The sequence below is a fragment of the Rattus norvegicus genome, chromosome 3 (genome assembly GCF_036323735.1).
Source record: "Rattus norvegicus strain BN/NHsdMcwi chromosome 3, GRCr8, whole genome shotgun sequence".
Lineage (NCBI taxonomy): Eukaryota > Metazoa > Chordata > Mammalia > Rodentia > Muridae > Rattus > Rattus norvegicus.
In genome coordinates this window covers 93,754,361-93,774,888 of record NC_086021.1, presented here as the reverse complement: position 1 = coordinate 93,774,888, position 20,528 = coordinate 93,754,361, and the positions used below count along the sequence as shown (strand labels likewise).

At 33.6% G+C, this 20,528-nt stretch overlaps 1 protein-coding gene and 2 pseudogenes across 1 annotated transcript; 1 reads left to right on the top strand and 2 right to left on the bottom strand.

Annotated features, from left to right (window-relative positions):
* Positions 6,750–7,651, bottom strand: Or12e13-ps1 (olfactory receptor family 12 subfamily E member 13, pseudogene 1; annotated as a pseudogene).
* Or12e10 (olfactory receptor family 12 subfamily E member 10) lies at positions 16,268–17,203 on the bottom strand. The gene has a single exon (NM_001000330.1). The coding sequence runs from the start codon at positions 17,201–17,203 to the stop codon at positions 16,268–16,270; it is 936 nt and encodes a 311-aa protein (NP_001000330.1).
* Olr591-ps (olfactory receptor pseudogene 591) lies at positions 18,482–19,095 on the top strand (annotated as a pseudogene).

The window sequence follows — 20,528 nt, the reverse complement described above, 5'->3', positions numbered from 1 at the left end:
CACTGTGGAAACATTCTCTATGTTTCCCTTCATGTTTCACCTGTGGAAAATATTAAATCACAAATACACATAATTTCTGCTTTTAGCCTACCTAGTTTCATGTATGCTTTTCTCACATCACACATTTTAGACTTTTTTAACAATGAAGTGTTTAAATTCCATTGCTTTAAAACTATAGTTACATATGTTTTATTAATTAATAAATGACCACATAGTATTTGGTCTTCTAACCTTCTGATATATATATTTTATTATGAATATGTTGGAAATATACCTTATTTTAAATTGTATAATATTTGTCCTTACAAATCTGATAAGCTTTTCTATAGTTTTGCTGTGGTGTCTCCAGTATGTTTTCTAGGCTTGTGTTCTGTGGAAGTTTGCAATTTCAACATGAAAAAAATAAAATGAATTCACAAAATATCTAAAACATTCAGTTCAAATCTGAGTTTTCTTTCCAATATAAGTTATATGAATCTTCAAGCATAAATTGTGTTCAGACTTTAAGATGGGGAATGCTCATCTTGATAGTCTTCATTTTCAGTCTCATGAATCCTGCTTCTAACACTTTTATTTGCATAAAATACAAGAGTCTCTTCTCTCTCTCTCTCTCTCTCTCTCTCTCTCTCTCTCTCTCTCTCTCTCTCTCGTCCTCTTGCTCTCTCACTCTCACTCTCCATGTGTGGTTGCATGCACATGCACAGATATGAATTCATGCATACCTTATTTTTTTCCAAACTGTAGGTATTGATTAAAGGATTCAAATCATTACTATCATCACTATCCTTTATGGGTAACATGTAGAATATTGTTTTGCAAAACTAAATCATTAAATTACTAGATAAAATACTAATACATCAAAATGACTATTTCTTATGAAGTTTCTCCCCACAACAAGCAATTATTTTTAGCTCAAGTTCTGGCATGCACAATTTTTATATTAAGCATATGATATATTTGCATGGAAGCATACTCAGATAACAATGCCAAGTTTGGCTATATAAGTAGTATATCATAACTAGTATAGTTTTTGGTATGAGCTATCTTATATTCACAATATGTTGTGAATATTAGGAAAATGAAAATGAGAAGCTTAATATAGGAAGGAGAGGGACTTCATCATCATTTGTTAACACCTGTAAGTCTGGACAATGATAAAGGGACATACTTTAACACATTTCAAACACGAATTTCATTTGAATTGTAAATATTCTAGAAAAATAGTAAATTACTTAAAATATTTTATAATCTTGTAATTATACTATAAAATAATTAGAAAATTATGGTACATATTTTAAAATATCTGCACTGTGGTTTCGCAGTAGAGATAGTAGAGATTGGCAGAGACTAGGAAACTGAGATCCATGTAGAGGTGAACCTTGGTTTACAATGGAAATGCACCTGTGGTTGGTTTAGACAAAAAACATTGTCGGCTTCTATTAGACAACAGAGACATGTTTTTTTTCTGGTTAAAAACACTTGACAACTCTTTGAATAGAGTCACTATAAAGAAAATATCGATAGTTGTGAATACAATTTATAATTATGGAGCATTAATCAATTAATTGTGACTTTTATGACCCTAGAGTTCATTTAGTTTTAATTTATCAGAAAAACTGCAAAGAAAAATGAAAAGTTGATGTTTTCATATATGACAACTGAGCTCCTAAGATATCTATAATTTAGTAAGTAGTAATGCTATTAAGAAATAGCTTCATTGCTTGTAAGAAGTTGTGATGCAGTGGGAGGCATGACTCCTCCTGCAGGGCACAGTGTGAACCGGGTGCTGTGCAGACCAACTGCCCACCTTTGTCTGTTACTTAACTTAATCCTTCTGTAGACAAATAAAGTTTTGACTTGTGTGTAAAAAAAATAGCTTCAAGTGCAGATTTTACTGTCTCTATACTGCTCTTTAGTATCATACTTACAAATCTACTCTAACTTAAGGAAAAGGCTAATACAGGAAAGCAAGATGGAAAACAAAGGAAGAATTTTAAGACAAGTAGCACAGAATGTAAATGGATGAATATCATTCCTCTAACTCTCTTAACAGTTATATAAAATGATCTTTTTGGACATCCTATTCCTAGACTTGACGTATGTAAAATATTTAAATATTACCTAAAGAGATTATTTCTTTAATATATTTTGAGAGTTAAATTAAGGTATAGTAATCATAATATTATTCTTTACTATATAGAATCACTTTACCATTGAGCACCTTCTATGTCTCCCATGTAATTAATAATTATATTCATAAATGTATAAAATCTCACTTAATCAGTGTTCAAAATTTAAGCATTAAAGATGTATCTAATTTTTTGTTTGAATTTTTTCCTCTGGAGTTAAAAAGGATATATACATTGTCAAAATAAACTTGTATTTGACAAAATCATCTCACACTTACCTATTTGATTCTAGGCACAATATAATACACACCATTATTATTTGTAACAAATATGAGAAAGAAAACTAGACTTTTTAGCTATGAAGCTGATTTGAAGAAGTTGCTGTCTTTGCAAGTATCTTAAATTATAAATTAACTATGTTCCTCATGTGGTTAGACTTACTATCCTGGGAATCAACCCTTTTCCCATGCAACATTCTAACAGATATTAATTTTTCCTGTGACTCAAAGAGATAGTAAGAAAACCAAAATAATATCCGGACAGATTATTTTAGGAACTTAATTGATGTGTATAATATGTTTTGAATAAATTCACTCTGCATTTCCTCTTTTCTCATTTTCCCATCCCTAAAACCATCTTTCAACTGCAACACCCAATGCCCCTGCTACTTCCTGACTCAAGTTAGTGCTGACTATGTTAGAGACCTCTGTCTAAGTACAGAAAACCAGTATGCAGCACAGGCCTGAATAAAGTGTATTTTTCTTGTGATCCAATCAGGACGCTATGTTCCAGATACTATTCAGATTGTGATCATTAATGACCAATATTAAGAGTGCCCATTTTTACTTTTATATGTACAAAGTGTAAAAAGCATGCAGAATATCTACACATAATTTCTTCTGTAGAAGGTAGTCCCAAAACCATAATAGGAAGAAAGAGTTTCCAGAAAGGACAATTCTTTTTTCAACACCTAGATGACAAAAAAAGACAATTTTCTGCTATTAAAATCCCTCTGTTTTTCAAATTTACAGGGAAAAAATACCACATGAATAATATATATATGCATACATATATGTGTGTGTGTATACAATATATAGAAATCAATCAACGTAATCCACTATGTAAATAAACTCAAAGAAAAAAACACATGATCAGCTCATTAGATGCTAAGAAAGTATTTGACATAGTTCAAAACCCCTTCAGGTTCAAATATTAGAAAGACCAGGAATTCAAGGACCATTCCTAAACAAAGTTAAAGCAATGTACAGCAAGCTAGTAGACAACATGAAACTAAATTAAGAAAAACTTTAAGCAATCTCACTAAAATTAGAGACTAGACAGGGCTACCCACTCAATCCCTACTTATTCAATACAGTATTCGAAGTCTTAGCCAGAGAAATCAGACAACAAAAGGAGGTGAAAAGAATAAAAAGTTGAAAGGAAGATATCAAAATATTACTATTTGTGGATGATATGATAGTATACTTGCGACCCCAAAAGTTCCACCAGAGAAACTCCTAAACCTAAGAAACAACTTCAGCAAAGTAGCAGGGTATAAAATTAACTCAAACAAATCAGTCGCTTCCCTCTAATCAAAAGATAAACAGGCAGAAAAAGATATTAGGGAAAGGACACCTTTCATGATACTCACAAATCATATAAAATACTTTGGTTTGATTCTAACCAAGCAAGTGAAAGATCTGTATAACAAGAACTTCAAGTCTCTGAAGAAGAAATTGAAGAAGATGTCAGAAGATGGGAAGATCTCCCATGCTCATGAATTGGCAGGATTAACACTACAAAAAGGCCACCCTGCCAAAAGCAATCTACAGATTCAACACAATCCCCACCAAAATTCTAATTCAATTCTTCATAGAGTTAGGCAGAACAATTTGCAAATTCATTTGCAATAACAAAGACTCAGGATAGAGAAGACTAACCACAACAATAAAGGAACTTCTAGGGGAATCAACATTCCTGACCTCAAGCTGTATTACAGAGCAATAGTGATAAAACAGTATGGTATTGGTTCAGAGACATGCAGGTAAATCAATGGAATAGAATTGAAGACCCAGAAACAAACCCACACATCTGTGGTCACTTGATCTTTGATAAAGTAGCTAAAACCATACAATGGATAAAAGATAGCATTTTCAACAAATGGTGCTGGTTCAACTAGAGGTCAGCATGTAGAAGAATGCAAATCAATCCCATTCTTATCATCCTATATGAAGCTCAAGTCCATGTAGATCAAGGACCTCCACATAAAACCACAAACACTCAAACTAATAGAAGAAACAGTGAGGAAGAGCCGCAAGCAAGAAGTGGGGAAAGCTTCTGGAACAGAATACCAATGGTTATGCTCTAATTTCAAAAATAAACAAATGGAGCTTCATAGAATTGCAAAATTTCTATAGGACAAAGGACACTGTCATTAGGACAAAATAGCAACCAAAAGATGGGGAAAAGGTCTTTACCAATACTAAATCCAACAGAGGGCTAATATTCATATTTATATAGTATATTTATAATATATATAAAGATCTCAGGAAGTTTGACTCCAGAGAATCAAATAACTCTGATATAAATGGGTTACAGAGCTAAACAAAGAATTCTCAGCTGAGGAATATCAAATGACTGAGAAGTGCCTAAAGAAATGTTCAACATCCTTAGTAATCCAGGAAAGGCAAATCAAAAACTACCTGAGATTCCAACGCACACCAGTCAGAATGGCTAAGATCAAAAACTCAGGTGAGCATAGATGTTGCTGAGGATGTGGAGAAAGGAACACTCCTTTACTGTTGGTGAAATGGCAAGGTGGTACAACCACTCTGGAAATCAGTCTGGATGATACTCACAAAATTGAACATAATACACCTTGAGAATCCAGCTGTACCACTCCTGGGCATATACCCAAAAGATGCTCCAAAACACAACAAGGACAAATGCTCCACTATGTTCATAGCAGCCAGAAGCTTGAAAGAAGCCAGATGTTCTTCCACAGAATAATGGATACAGAAAATGTGGAGTACTACTCATCTATTAAAAACAATGACTTCATGAAATTCATAGGCAAATGGTTGGAACTAGAGAGTATCATCCTGAGTGAGATAACCCAATCACAGAATGCACACATAGTTTACACATTTTCATGGCTCTAATTATTAATATTAGGTATTATAAAATAGTGACAATTTGTTCTAAAAATGCATGAAAGGCTGGTGATATGCACACATTTATTCAAGTTTTGTATTACAACGTGTCAGAAAAAAACTATCTTTTATTCTAAAGCAGAAATCCAAAACTGAATATGACTTTAAAATATTTTTAAATGATTTTAATTTTTATTTTTTTATTTGCCAGTTGTTTTGACCAATTTTATATATTTATGGAACATACTGTCATCATATTATTTACATTAATTACCCTTATTATTTACATTAATTACTACTTGAATACCTGCTAACAGTTTTCTTTCTCCCAAGTATTTTACTTTATTTTCATGTTGTTCTTTAACGATTACATTTAATTTGGCTGTTTGTATGCATACACATACAGGCTCATAAACTGACCAGGCACAACTTTGCAATGGCAACACAATTGCAGTAAAAGACACAACCTCATCTAAAACAAGTTGTAACTTTAGAAATGTGGTATAAGGTAGATGAAAATATATGGAGATACTAAATGATGTTCAGCTTTCTCATAAATACCCCTTCAAAAGCTGAATAATTTTAGTGCCACTACTCAGGCTTAAAATCATGATGGCACAGATATACAGACACAACATAGCTCTTTGGACTTCAGTGAATCCCAAAATTACTCATACACTTGAGTTTACATTTAAATTCATAGAAATCATTTTTATAAACATGAGGAGAAAAAGAAATAGACACTTGAATTGTAGTTTTACACAGGAGCAGCAACAACAGAATTTCGTACTAAGTTAGAGTTACAATAATAAAGAAAAACATGTACAAAAATATTGAATTTTATAGTGCTGTGTCATACCACAAAGCCGTTACATTATAAATGAGAAATGAATTGAGGTATATTTCCCCTTAGTATTATTTTGAAAGTATCACATATGGAAGGGGGACAGAATCAAATAAATAAACTCAAATAGAAACTGAGTCTGTCCAATTTAGAATTTTACAGACTTTTTTAGTAGGGTCCAGAGAGACTCACTGAAAATTAGCTCATCACTATTGACTTATAATGAGCATATATTATTATGTGTCTACTTGTAGTTATTCCTTTATATACTCCAGAATCAGAGAAGACTGTCAAAAATATAGATTTGAGAATCTGAGGAAATAATAACCTATAAACTTTAAGATATGAATATCAATTTTTTAATTGTACTGATATATTTAAAAAATTTTGAATGACTAAAACTGTTTTTTTTAAATAATTATTTTCTTCCTAGATGGTTCATTGAAGATCATTGTCTTGACTAATAGGCATAAACAGAAGAAAATGTACAAGAAAATTAAAGTTTGAGGAAAATACATTACAAAATGGAAGGGATTGCTTTCTTAATACGGGGATAAAATATTTCAAAATTAGGAGTTATCAGTAGGTAAGGTAAAGAAGAAAGTTCTATGCCTATACATGACCCTACTTTTGGAGTATTAACTTTCTCAGTGCAGCAATCACCTCCTTGTTCCTAAGGCTGTATATTAAGAGATTGAACATAGGAGTAACAATTGTATAGAACAGAGAGAGCAGTTTGTCAGTTCCAGGAGAATGCATGGACTTTGGTCTCAAATAGGTAACTGTAGCAGATCCATAAAACAACACCACCACCAGCAGGTGGGAAGAGCATGTGGAGAAGGCTTTTGCCCGTCCTTTGGCTGTTGGCAACCTCAGGATGGTGGCAATGATTTTGCTGTAGGATGTAAGCACCAGAATAAAGGGGAAAGCAGCGACCACCATAACAACCACATAGACAGTTCATGTACTGAAGTGTCCCCACATGCCAGCTTCAGAATTGGTGGTATGTCACAGAAGAAATGGTTGATTTTGTTAGAATTACAAAAATGCATAGAAAATATCTGATAGGTTTGTCCTATCTGGACTGGAATGCCTCCAAGCCAGGAGCCTGCTGCCAGCTGAGTACACTTTGTTGGGTTCATGATAAGAGGATAGTGCAGAGGGTTGCAGATGGCCACATAGCGATCATAGGACATCACAGTCAAAAGCAAACATTCAGTAGTTCCAAAAATAAGGAAGAAGCACAGTTGTGTGGCACAGGACATCATTGAAATGCTTCTGTCCTGTTTCTCGAGGCTGAACAGAATCCTTGGAACAGTAACTGATACATAACAGATTTCCAGCGAGGAAAAATTTGCCAGAAAAAAATACATGGGTTTCTGTAATGCAGGATCCATACTAGTTATTAGTATTATGAGGAAATTTCCAACCAGGATAATTATGTAAACGATAGAAAACACTGCAAATAGAAACCCTTGGAGGCTGGGAAGTTCAGAAAATCCTATGAGCACAAACTGAGTCACTGTGGAAACATTCTCAATGTCCTCGATCTCTTCATGTCGCACCTGTGGAAAATGTTAAATCGGAAATATATACCACTCCTGCCTTTAGCCTATCTAGTTTCATGTATGCTTTTCTGAGAGCACACATTTTTGTGTCCTTTTTAATAATAAAGTATAAATTTCATTGCTATAAAATTATACTTAAATATATTTTTAAATTAGTAAATGACCATATAAAATGTGGTCTTTTAATCTTCTGAGATATGTTTTATTATGTATTCACATTGGTAATATATCTTAATTTAAATTGAGTGATTTATTTGTACTTTTAAGTTCTGAATAATCTTTCTTATGGTTTTGTTGTGGTGCCTTTCTAGTCTTGTATTCTGTGGAAATTTGTAATTTGAAGACTAAACAAGTAAATTTAAGCAATTAAATATCCTAAAGTATTATGTAGTTCAAAATTAAATTTTGCTTCCAATGTAAGTTATATGAAATCTGCAGTCATAATTTCTGTTTGGGACTCACCATCTATCTGGATGGTCTAAAATCATTTACCATCTCATGAGTCCTGCTATCAACAAATTTATTTTTTTCATTCAGTGTTACTATACACACTGTGTATGTGTTTGTATGTGTGTAAGTGTACATTTATGCTTATATTATTTTTGGTATTTTTGTTTTTAATCTCTTAATATTGATTAAATGTTTTAATTGTCCCTACAATTTATGTGTAATACATTGATTATTGTTTGGCAATAATAATTTATTATAATACTAATTGACTAACAATACATCAAATTAGTCATTACATATAAATGTTCCACCTTTACCTACTATTAGATTTAGATATTATTTGACATTCTGGCCCACAAGATTTGCACATTAAGCATATCTTACATATTTATCTGTGTGAATGCTCACATAAATTAGGGAGCACAAATAAGCAAGAAATATTTCAAACCCATTCTTTCATGTGTAAGTATATAATGTATTATTTTTGTATGAGCTACCTTGTGTTCCTATTATGTTGTGAATAATATCAAAATAAAAATAAGTACTTCACTATTGGAATCAGAGTGCTCATCTCCATTTGTTAACTTGTGAGTCTGAACAATTATAAAGACACATTTCAAAACATTAAACATAAATTTAATATTTTGTTGATAATATTCTTGAAAATAGTAGAGTATTATTTATATTATATTTAGAGAATATTAAAATGTTCTTAATACCCTGTAATTATATTATAATGTTAAATAAAATTTATAATAAATATTTTAAAAAACAGTCCATGTGGTCTCACAATAGTGCCACTAGAGAATGCCAGAAACTGTAAGACTCAAAACAATGTACAAAAGGAGCTATGTTGACAATCCTCTGTTTGGCTTAGAAAAAATTTTCTATGCTTCTAGAGAGCAGAGAATTCAGAAATTTATATTTTTATTGCTGGTTGAAAACATTTGACAATGCTGTTTTTTGCATATAGTCACCATAAGGAAAGTATACATATTTAGGAGGATAATTTATTCTTATTGAGCATGACTCAATGTAGTAGATAAGACATTTTTGACTCCAGAAGTCATGTGGTTTTAATTTTCTGGATAAAATAAAAAGAAGGAGCAAAACAATATGCATATGGCTCACAGGACGTCTGATGACTGAGCTGTGAGGGTATCTATAATTTAGTAAGTAGTGATGCTACAGAAAAGTTTCAAGTTCATATTGTGCTTTCTTTACACTGGTGTTTAGCTGCACAACCATTCCACACTTACAAACTCATTCTAATTTCAGAAAAAGACTAATAACAAAAAACAAGGTGGAAAACAAAGGGAGCCTTTTAACACAAGCAGGATAAGATATAAGCAGTTAATAATATCCTTCCTCTTAACTTCCTTAAGAGTTATTTAAAATTGAGCTTTTTATACATCTTTTTGTAAACTTGACATATGAAAAATATGTGAATATTTCCTAAACAGTTTATTTTCTTAATGTGTTTTGAAAGTTAAATTAAGATGATAATAATCTACATAGGAATACATTGCAATTGAAACTTTGTATTTCTTTTGTTTTACTATTATATCCAGAAATGTATAAAATCTAACTTCTCAGTTCTTAGAATTTAAATCACTAAAGTTTTATCCAATTCTCTGTAATTTAATTAAGTTTTCTGGTATTAAAATGCTGTAAACATGTACAAATTAACTTGTATTTGACAAAATCTTTTCACACACATATTTGATTACAGGCTCAACATAATACTTACCATTATTGCTTCCACCCCAAATGAGAAAGACAACTATACTTTTCAGTTTATGATGTTTATTTGAAACAGTTCCTCACTGACTTCTCAAATGTCTCAGATTAAACACCTACTATATTCTTTAAATAGCAATGAGTTGCTACCCTGGTATAAACTTTTCCCCATGCAACCTTCTAATTAAGATATTAATTCTGCCTGTCATTCAAAGAATTGGATACATCAAGAAGTAATATTCAGACAGGTTATTTTAAGAACTTAATTAAGGCATATAATGTGTTTTTATCAAATTCACTCGCATTTCCTGTTCTCTAATTTTTACTATTTCCCCACCACCACTTTTCCATCTCCCCACACAACCCTCCTTCTTCTCCCTGAGTAACATTAGTGCTATTCGTATATGTATAGGCATAGAGACATATGAGTGAGTATAGACAACAATTTGGGTACCACATCACTGAATAAAATGTTCTTTTCCTACACCCAGCAGCAATCAATTGCTGATAGCATAGCAGATATTTTGAGTCTTTATGGAGCCCTCCCTGTTATATACTGATAGTTACATTGGTTTGACCTTTTGCAAGTGCATGTAATCTCAGATGTGATGAGTTCATATATGCTACCATCTTCTTATGTCCAGAAAATACTTATGTCCACTTCTTATAACTCTCTCATGTTTTCTGCTTACTCTACCACAAAGGTCTCTCACACTTTAGAAGAGTATTGTGTGATATAGGTAACACATTTAGTGCTGAGTACATTCTGAGTAGTTCTTATTATGCACGTTGCCTTCAAAAGGAGTATGTATTAATTAGCATCTAACACAGTACAAAAGTAAGTTCCTGAGATGACAGTTGAGAGACGCACCAATCTGATTTTTAGGATTTTTTTTTTGCAACCATTATGTGATGTACCATTTGGAAACATCAACATCTTATGACTTTATGTGATTTATGAATTAAGTGGAAAATACTTTAAAATGGTGACAATTCAGCAGTGCATTAGTATAAATTTATTTTTTTATCTTTGAAAAAAGAGATATCAGAGTCTAGGATTGTTCAGGCATGTATGTGATCCTGCAACCCAACTTTTCCTTTTCCATGAATTGTGGTTCAGTCAGAGCTGTTTACTCCAACAGACTAATATGTTGGTGGTGATTAATGGCTGTAGTAAGAACTGCCAATTATTCCTTTTATATGTATGAACTGTAAAAAGCATGCAGAATATTTATACACAATTTCTTCTGTAGAATGTAGTCCCAAAACCATAGCAGGAAAGCAGAGTTTCTAGGAAGAACTATTTCTTGTTCAATACCCAGAAGACCAGAGAAGGTGATTTTCTACTGTTGGCTTCACTCTGTTTTTCAAATTTAGAGATCCGAAAGGTGACAATATCTCATGCATAACCAATGATCAGATCAAGTCAACCAGAATTGTATTTTTTAGCTTCACAATGATTAGGACTTTCAGAATGCATAACCCCTATGTAGACATCACCATATAGAACATAGTTGAAAAACACAATGGATTAAGATGCTGGATGCTGAATAAGGAATATTTTTAATTGGATTTTTTAAAAGTTCTAAATGTTATCCCATTTATCATTTTCCCCTCCTGAAACCTGCTATCCCACACCACCACCACCCCCTGATTCTATGTGGGTGCTCCCTCATGCACCCACCCACTCCCTCCCACTTCCCAGCCCTGATATTCTCCTACAGTGGGGCATTGAGCCTGGACAGGACCAAGGGCCTCTCCTCACTTTGACACCTGACAAGACCATCCTCTGCTACATATGTGGATGGAGACATAGATCCATTGCTGTTTTCTCTTGGGATGGTGGTTTAGTCCCTGGGAGTTCTGGGGTGTCTGGTTGGTTGATATTGTGTTCTTCTTATGGAAACCCCTTCACCTACTTCAGTTCTTTCTCTAACTCCTCCATTAGGGACCCAGTTCTCAGTTGAATGGTTGGCTGTGAGTATCCACTTCTGTATTTGTAAGACTCTGGCAGAGCCTCTTATAAGATATCTATATTAGGCTCCTGTCAGCATGCATTTCTTAGGATATTTTAGGTAGAAGTAGATATTATATATACACATTGAAAATTATCAATATGAGAAAACTATATATTTCTCTGATTTTGAGTTCTAACATTTATGACTTATTCTCCCCTAGGTATAGACAATAAATGTATCTTAAACATTATATTAATTGGGGCTATACATATTTTAATATTTAACAATGGGAGTCATATTTTATATATTTTATGATCCTTTTAAACCTCTTTGATTAAAGTATAAATTTAAAAGTTTTTATGTTCTTTTATTACATAGTCCAATCTGTATTTAAATGTTTTGGGGTAAATATTGTTATGTGAACATCCCCCTTGTTAGATTGTGAATTTCAAAACATTTCCTATTCTTAAAAATGTTACCATCAAGGGGTTAGGGGAAGGACTGAAGGAGCTGAAGGAGCTGAAGAGCTTCATACCCTGCAGAGCTTCCAGGGACTAAACCACCAACTAAACAATACACATGGAGGAACCCATGGCTAAAACTTCATATGTAGCAGAGGATTGCCTTATCTGGCATCAATGAGAGAGAAAGCTCTAGGTCATGTCAAGGTTGATTCCCCAGAGAGGAACAATGCTAGGGAGACAAGGCAAAATTAAGTGGGTGGGGAAGCTTCCTCATAGAAGCATGGCAAGGGGGAATTTGATAGGGGGTTTGCAGAGGAAAACTAGGAATGGAAATAACATTTAAATATAAAAAAATAAAATATCCAATAAAGATGTTAGCAGAACTGGAAGAGCTTGAAGGGGCTCGAGACCCCAAAAGTACAACAATGCCAAGCAACCAGAGCTTCCAGGGAATAAACCACTACCTAAAGACTATACATGGACTGACCCTGGACTCTGACCCCATAGGTAGCAATGAATATCCTAGTAAGAGCACCAGTGGGAGGGGAAGCCCTGGGTCCTGCTAAGACTGAACCCCCAGTGAACTAGTCTATGGGGGGAGGGCGGCAATGGTGGGAGGGTTGGGAGGGGAACACCCATAAGGAAGGGGAGGGGGTAGGGGGATGTTTGCCCGGAAACCGGGAAAGGGAATAACACTTGAAATGTATATAAGAAATACTCAAGTTAATAAAAAATAAAAAAAAAATTATAAAAAAAAAAAAAAAAAGATGTTAGCAGAATCTACTATCTAAGATTTGTAACATTCCACTTAAATAATTTCCTTTCATGGACTGATTTTTACCTTAGATAGCATAGGTACATATTTTTACCAATTTATTTTCATGACTACATGTTAAGGTTTAATATTTAAGTGTATTGCCAATTTGCTGGAAAACTGTACACATGCCTGAGTATTGTGCATGTGTTTATTCAATTTTTGTACTACCATGAATGAAAAAGCATATTCACTTTATTAAGAAGCAGAAATGAAGAAATAAGTATGACTAAGTTTTTTAAATGAGATTTATTTATTTTTTTAATTAGTCATTTCTTTCTACAAATTATTTTTCATCTTTATTAACTTGGGTATTTCTTATTTACATTTCGATAGTTATTCCCTTTCCCGTTTTCGGGGCCATCATCCCCCTAACACCTCCCCCCCTTCTCTATGGGTGTTCCCCTTCCCATCCTCCCCACATTACCGCCCTCCCCGCAACAATCACATTCACTGGGAGTTCCGTCTTGGCAGGACCACGGGCTTCCATTTCCACTCGTGCCATTACTAGGCTATTCATTACTACCTATGAAGTTGTTGTCCAGAGTCAATCCATGTATAGTCTTTGGGTAGTGGCTTAGTCCCTGGAAGCTCTGGTTGGTTGGCATTGTTGTTCATATGGGGTCTCAAGCCCCTTCAAGCTCTTTCAGTCCTTTCTCTTATTCCTTCAACAGGGGTCCCATTCTCAGTTCAGTGATTTGCTGCGGACATTCGCCTATGTATTTGCTGTATTCTGGCTGTGTCTCTCAGGAGAGATCTAGATCCTATTCCTGTTGGCCTGCACTTCTTTGCTTCATCCATCTTATCTAGTTTGGTGGCTGTATATGTATGGGCCACATGTGGGGTAGGCTCTGAATGTGTGTTCCTTCTGCCTCTGTTCTAAACTTTGCTTCCCTATTCCCTTCCAAGGGTATTCTTGTTCCCCTTTTAAAGAAGGAGTGAAGCATTCGCATTTTGGTCATCCTTCTTGAGTTTCATGTGTTCTGTGCATCTAGGGTAATTTGAACATTTGGGCTAATATCCACTTCTCAATGAGTGAATACCATATGTGTTTTTCTGTGATTGGGTTACCTCACTCAGGATGATATTTTCCAGTTCCCTCCATTTGCCTATGAATTTCATAAAGTCATTGTTTTTTATAGCTGAGTAATATTCCATTGTGAAGATTTATCACATTTTCTGTATCCATTCCTCTGTTGAAGGGCATCTGGGTTCTTTCCAGCTTCTGACTATTATAAATAAGGCTGCTATGAACATAGTGGAGCATGTGTCTTTGTTATATGTTGGGGCATCTTGTTGAGCATCATATGCCCAAGAGAGGTATAGCTGCGTTCTCAGGTAATTCAATGTCCAATTTTCTGAGGAACCTCCAGACTGATTTCCAGAATGGTTGTACCAGTCTGCAATCCCACCAACAATGGAGGAGTGTTCCTCTTTCTCCACATCCTCGCCAGCAACTGCTGTCACCTGAGTTTTTGATCTTAGCCATACACACACATACACACACACACACACACACACACACACACACACACACACACACACACACGGAGAGCATATTAACTCTATAATCTTCTCTTATCCCTCTCACACCTGCTGATACTTTTCATCTTCCCAAGTATTTTATTTTTATATTGTTCTTTAACAGCTAAATTTAGTTAGTCTGCTTGGCTTTATATACATAGGTGATCTTTAAATGAAGAGGTATAGCTTAGCAATGGCAATACCACTGTAGAAAAAGACCCAACCCCATCTAAAATGAATTGTTACTTTGGAAATGTAGTAGGAGATAGATCAAAATGTATTGCTATGATGAATGATGTTCAATTTTCTCATAAAAAATTAATCTAAAGGCTGAATACTTTTAGTAACCCTAGTCATAGTTAAAAGCATGATAGCACATATATACAGATGCAACATAACTCTTTAGATGTCAGAATATACTGAAATTACTATTGTACCTGCATTCACTTTTAAATTAGGAGAAATAATTTTGTACACATTAAGAGTCAGAGGAATAGGTATTTGAATTGCAATTTTAAGAAGGAATAACCACAAGAGAATCTCATATTATAGTAATCTATGGTTATGTCTTAATCAGGTTTTCTATTCCTGCACAAAATATTATGCCCAAGAAACAAGTTGGGGAGGAAAGGCTTTATTCAGCTTACATATCCACATTGTTGTTCATCACCAAAGGAAGTCAGGACTGGAACTCAAGCAGGTCAGGAAGCAGGAGCTGATGCAGAGGCCATGGAGGGATGTTACTTACTGGCTTGTTTTCCCTGTCTTGCTCAGCTTGCTTTCTTATAGGACCCAGGACCACCAGCCCAGGGATGGCACCACCCACAATGGGCTGGGTCCTCCCCGCTTTACTAGAATTTGAGAAAATGCCTTATAGCTGACTCTTATGGAGGCATTTCCTCAAGTGAATCTCCTTTTTTCTGTGATAATTTCAGCTTCTGTCAAGTTGACACACAAAACCATCCAGTACATCCAGTAATAACAAAAAGAAAAGTATGTGCAAAAATATTGAGTATGTTTATAGTACTGTGTGATACCATAAAGTCATTAAATTCTGACTAATGGGGAGGACATAGGTATCAGCTTTCCCTTTAGTATTATTTTGAAAGTATATTGCAGAGGAACAGAATCACTTAAATGAATAAACTCAAAAAGGGAACTGAATCAGTCCATTTTAATTCTTTCAGAATTTTTAAGTAGGTCTTAGAGAGATTCACCGATATTTCACTTACTGACTTATTCAATGAGTGTGTATTTTTCTAGTTCTTTTGGTAGGTTCTATTCTATATACTTCAGAATCTTTGAAGATTGTCAGAAAGTAAGGGCATGAATATGTGTGGAAATAATTACATATTAATTTTAATACCTGGATGTCCAATCTTGTATTGTATCTATATGTAATAAAATATATATATTACTAAAATTTCATTTCAAAAAATAAATATTTTTATGAGATGGTTCAGTGAAGATGAATGATCTTGCCTAGTACATTCTAAACAGAGTAAACTACAAGAAAATTTAAGTTTGAGGAATATGCATTATAAAATGGAAGTTATTGACTTCTTCCTAGGGAACAGAAACATTTCAAAATAAAAAAAAAGTCTATGCCAAAATGACACTATTTTTAGACTATTAGTTTTCTCAGGGCAACAATAACTTCCTTGTTCCTAAGAGTGTATATTAGAGGATTGAACATGGGAGTCACAATGGTATAGAACAGAGAGAGCAGTTTGTCAGTTCCAGGATTATGCATAGACTTTGGCCTCAAGTATGTAATGGTACCAGATCCATAAAACAAAACCACCACCAGCAGGTGAGAAGAACATGTGGAGAAGGCTTTTGCCCGCCCTTTGGCTGTTGGCAACCTCAGGATGGTGGCAATGATTTTGCTGTAGGATGTTAGCACCAGAATAAAGGGGAAAGCAGCCACCACCATAACAACCACATAGACAGACAGTTCATGCACTGAAGTGTCCCCACATGCCAGCTTCAGAATTGGTGGTATGTCACAGAAGAAATGGTCTATTTCATTAGAATTGCAGAAATGCATAGAGAATATCCAACAAGTTTGTCCAATCTGAATTGGAATGCCACTGATCCAGGAGCCTGCTGCAAGCTGAGTGCACTTTTTTGAGTTCATGACCACAGGATAGTGCAAGGGATTGCAAATGGCCACATAGCGATCATAGGACATCACAGCCAGGAGGAAACATTCATCGGTTCCCAACATAAGAAAGAAACACATCTGCACAGCACAAGCCAGCACTGAAATGTTTCTATCCTGTGTCCAAATGTTGAACAGAATTCTTGGGACAGTAACTGATACATAACAGATTTCCAGACAGGAAAAATTTGCCAGGAAAAAATACATCGGTTTTTGCAATGTATGGTCAAGCCTAGTTATTAATATGATGAGGCAATTACCAGTGAGGATAATCATGTAAATGAGGGAGAACAGTGCAGACAGAATTCCTTGGAGGTTGGGAAGAGCAGAGAATCCCAGCAGGACAAATTGCATTACTGTAGAAATGTTGCCTTCTGCTTCAACTTCATGTTTCATCTGCAGGAATGATTTAGTCAGAGTCTCAGTCATTTCGTCTTTGTTTCTTCTTCTACAATCCAAGAATGGCTTTAACTCTTAGTTCTCCATTCTCCATACAATGTTATTGCTGTTAAAAAGTGTCTGTGTAAAACCTCATATTTTATCTTTCTTAAGAAATTTTATTAATTTTACTCTAAGATACATTATTTTAATTTTATTTAAATATTTATTTATTTAAATTTAAATTAAATTTGCTATCTTCAAATATGAAATATTTCAATATAGTTTCCTTGATTTTATACTCATTATTTAAATAAATATTCTGTGACTCTCAGTGTATATTTACTTCATATTCAAATATATCATTTTCAATCTAAAATAAGAGTGCAATAAATATAATATGTACATAACTATTTTGCTTCATTATTAAAAATTAATGGCAAGAAATAGAATATAATAAAATATCTAAGTTTTAATAGCAAACAATAGAATACAACAAAATATTATTTCAGCTTCAGTGTAAATTCTTTAAAACCAGCAATCAATTCCTGTTGAGATTTTTCAGTGACTAGTGAGGATGGCTGTGGTGCTATATGTGTAGGAAATCTCAACAGTAATTCTAGTAAGAGTGTGCATATTCAAGTTACATGTTTATTTATTTTACAAACTGCTTGCATGCTACAGCTTTATATGTAAAAGTCTGAAACCTCTCAGCTCTTCATTAATTCCTTTTAGTTCACTACATTTTGTGTTTTTCACTAGGTTGTGTGTTATTGCATACATTTTTTTGTGCTTAGATTGTACATATTTTAATTTCCTCATATCCAAACCTACATTGCAAAAGTTCTAAAAGGTATTCTTTGCATTAATGTGTGATAGAAATCTTGTTATTTGACAAAAGCAATTTAATGTATTATTGAAAACCTACGAATAAGCCTACTACTTTTCAGACTATCCCCAAGATATAAGAGGTGATTCTTGGAGTTCAGAACCCCACCTGGACAAATTTTCAAAACTGTGTCAGCGAAGCCACTGTTAAGTGGCTTCAAGTGGGGATCTGGAAAGCAATTACACTATTTCCATATCTTTTGCATAAAGAGAATATCACATTGATGTTTAGGTGTGAACAATATTGTGCTATATTATGTTATAAATAATATGAAAGGTAAACTAACTCAATTCAAGTGAGAGCCACATATGTGGTCTTGCTCTACATGTTTTACATATAGCCAGTGATGAAGATTCAAGTATTAAACAGTAGACAAAATTTATTGTGTTGTCATTGCATTTAAAATTCTATAGAAAGAAAAATTAGTTAATATACTTAACACACTTCCCAACCTCCAAGGGATTATGCCTGCACTATTCTCCATTATTTTCATGATTATTCTCACTGGCAACTGCCTCATCATATTAATAACTAGACTTGACCATACATTGTACAAAACCATGTATTGTTTCCTGGCAAAAACTTTTCCTCTCTGGAAATTGGTTATGTATCACTTACAGTCCCAAGAATTCTGTTCAACATTTGGACACAGGGTAGAAACATTTCTGTGCTGGCTTATACTGTGCAGATGTGGTTTTTGCTTAGGTTGGGAGCTGATGAATGTTTCCTTGTACAATGTATACACTTGTACAATACTACTGATTAAAATTTGAAGCTTGACTTTATAGAAAACCATGTAGCTGTCTCAGAGAAGTGAGAGCATTATAGATGTTATAAGACCTAGAGAACTAGGAATTGAGGGATACAATGTAAGGTTAATTAGTGGAAAGTAAGTTTTACTTAGAAGTGTAAGTTGCTTTATGCTATCCCACAGTTGTGACTATAGGAAATTATATATTATTGTTTGCTAAAGTTAACCGTATAAAATATTTGAATATATTCACTCTAAAAGTTTTAGGAAAAGGGGTTGGGGATTTAGCTCAGTGGTAGAGCACTTGCCTAGCAAGCGCAAGGCCCTGCGTTCGGTCCCTAGCTCCAAAAAATAGAAAAGAAAAAAAAAAGTTTTAGGAAAGGACATTATCCAAAATTTAATGTGATAGAATGTCATATATCAAACGCCAATATTGTACCAATAAACATTCAGAATTGCAATATATGTGATTAAAATAAGTGAAATAAATGAAACTAGGAAAATGTATATTGTCATACAGAGAGAAAGAGAGAGATAACTGAGTTACTAAGATAATTTGTGAATAGTAACACAGCTAAAAATTAATTTCTATTGAGAATTGATAAATTATATCTATGTATCCTATACTATTCTACAATATATTAATTTCATTTTTACAACATTTCCATTTCAAGCATAATTCAGGAAAAGCAACCCAAACAAACATAGAAGCTGTCTGTTAGGAGGATAGATAGCAAACCTGAATCAACATTTTGTAACCTTTATTCTTGCAATTAGTTGTGAAGAGATTATAATTTGGTAAAATAATGTCTTCAGAATAGACATATGTAAAATATTCACATGTATTATTAACTCAGTAATTTATTAATAAATGCTAATGTTCATGTGATTATGATGAAAATCATAAATAATAGCAATTATGCTAATTTTAGTATCTGTGCTCAATATAATAAAGTTATATGACTTTTTCTTTCATCTGAGCTCATAGTTATTATATGTAGAAGAATATGAATGTATATGAATCAGGGCTTTGGAGGTTTAAATGAAAATCAAAGAATCTGTATTTTTAAGTTAGTATATTCTATAGATCATTTATTGATATTAAACATACATGTATTTGTAAGTTTAAATTGAAACACAAAAAAGTAATTTATGTTAAATTATTTGAAACAAATTGCATAAAGTACATACCTTTAATGGATTCATTAAAACAATAGAAAAATTTAATATTAAATCAGATAAACCATTTGACTTTTAAGTCTATCTATAGTCTCAAACATATTCTAGAGTCACAATCCGAGCTTTCTTTAAATAATAACTGTTCTCTGCCCTAGAGACTAACTGCTTTCCAATTTAACCTTATAATTGAGGTGATCTAGTTTATCTAACACTCACAGGGTTTGATACAATACCGAAAATACTGTGCTTTCTCCTTCATTATATGAAGCCATGGTTACTCTGATACCTAAATCACATAAGTACCCAATCAAACAAGAGAAGTTCAGAACAATCTCACTATAAATAACAATACAAATGCAAATATGCTCATTTAAATTCTTGCAAATTTTACCCAAGAAAACTTCAAAACTATATTCACCACAGTCAAGTAGGCTTCATTCCAGGGATGCAAGGTTGGTTGAATATACAAAACTCGACTAAAGTAATCCACTATATAAACAAATTCGAAGGAAAAAAATCACATG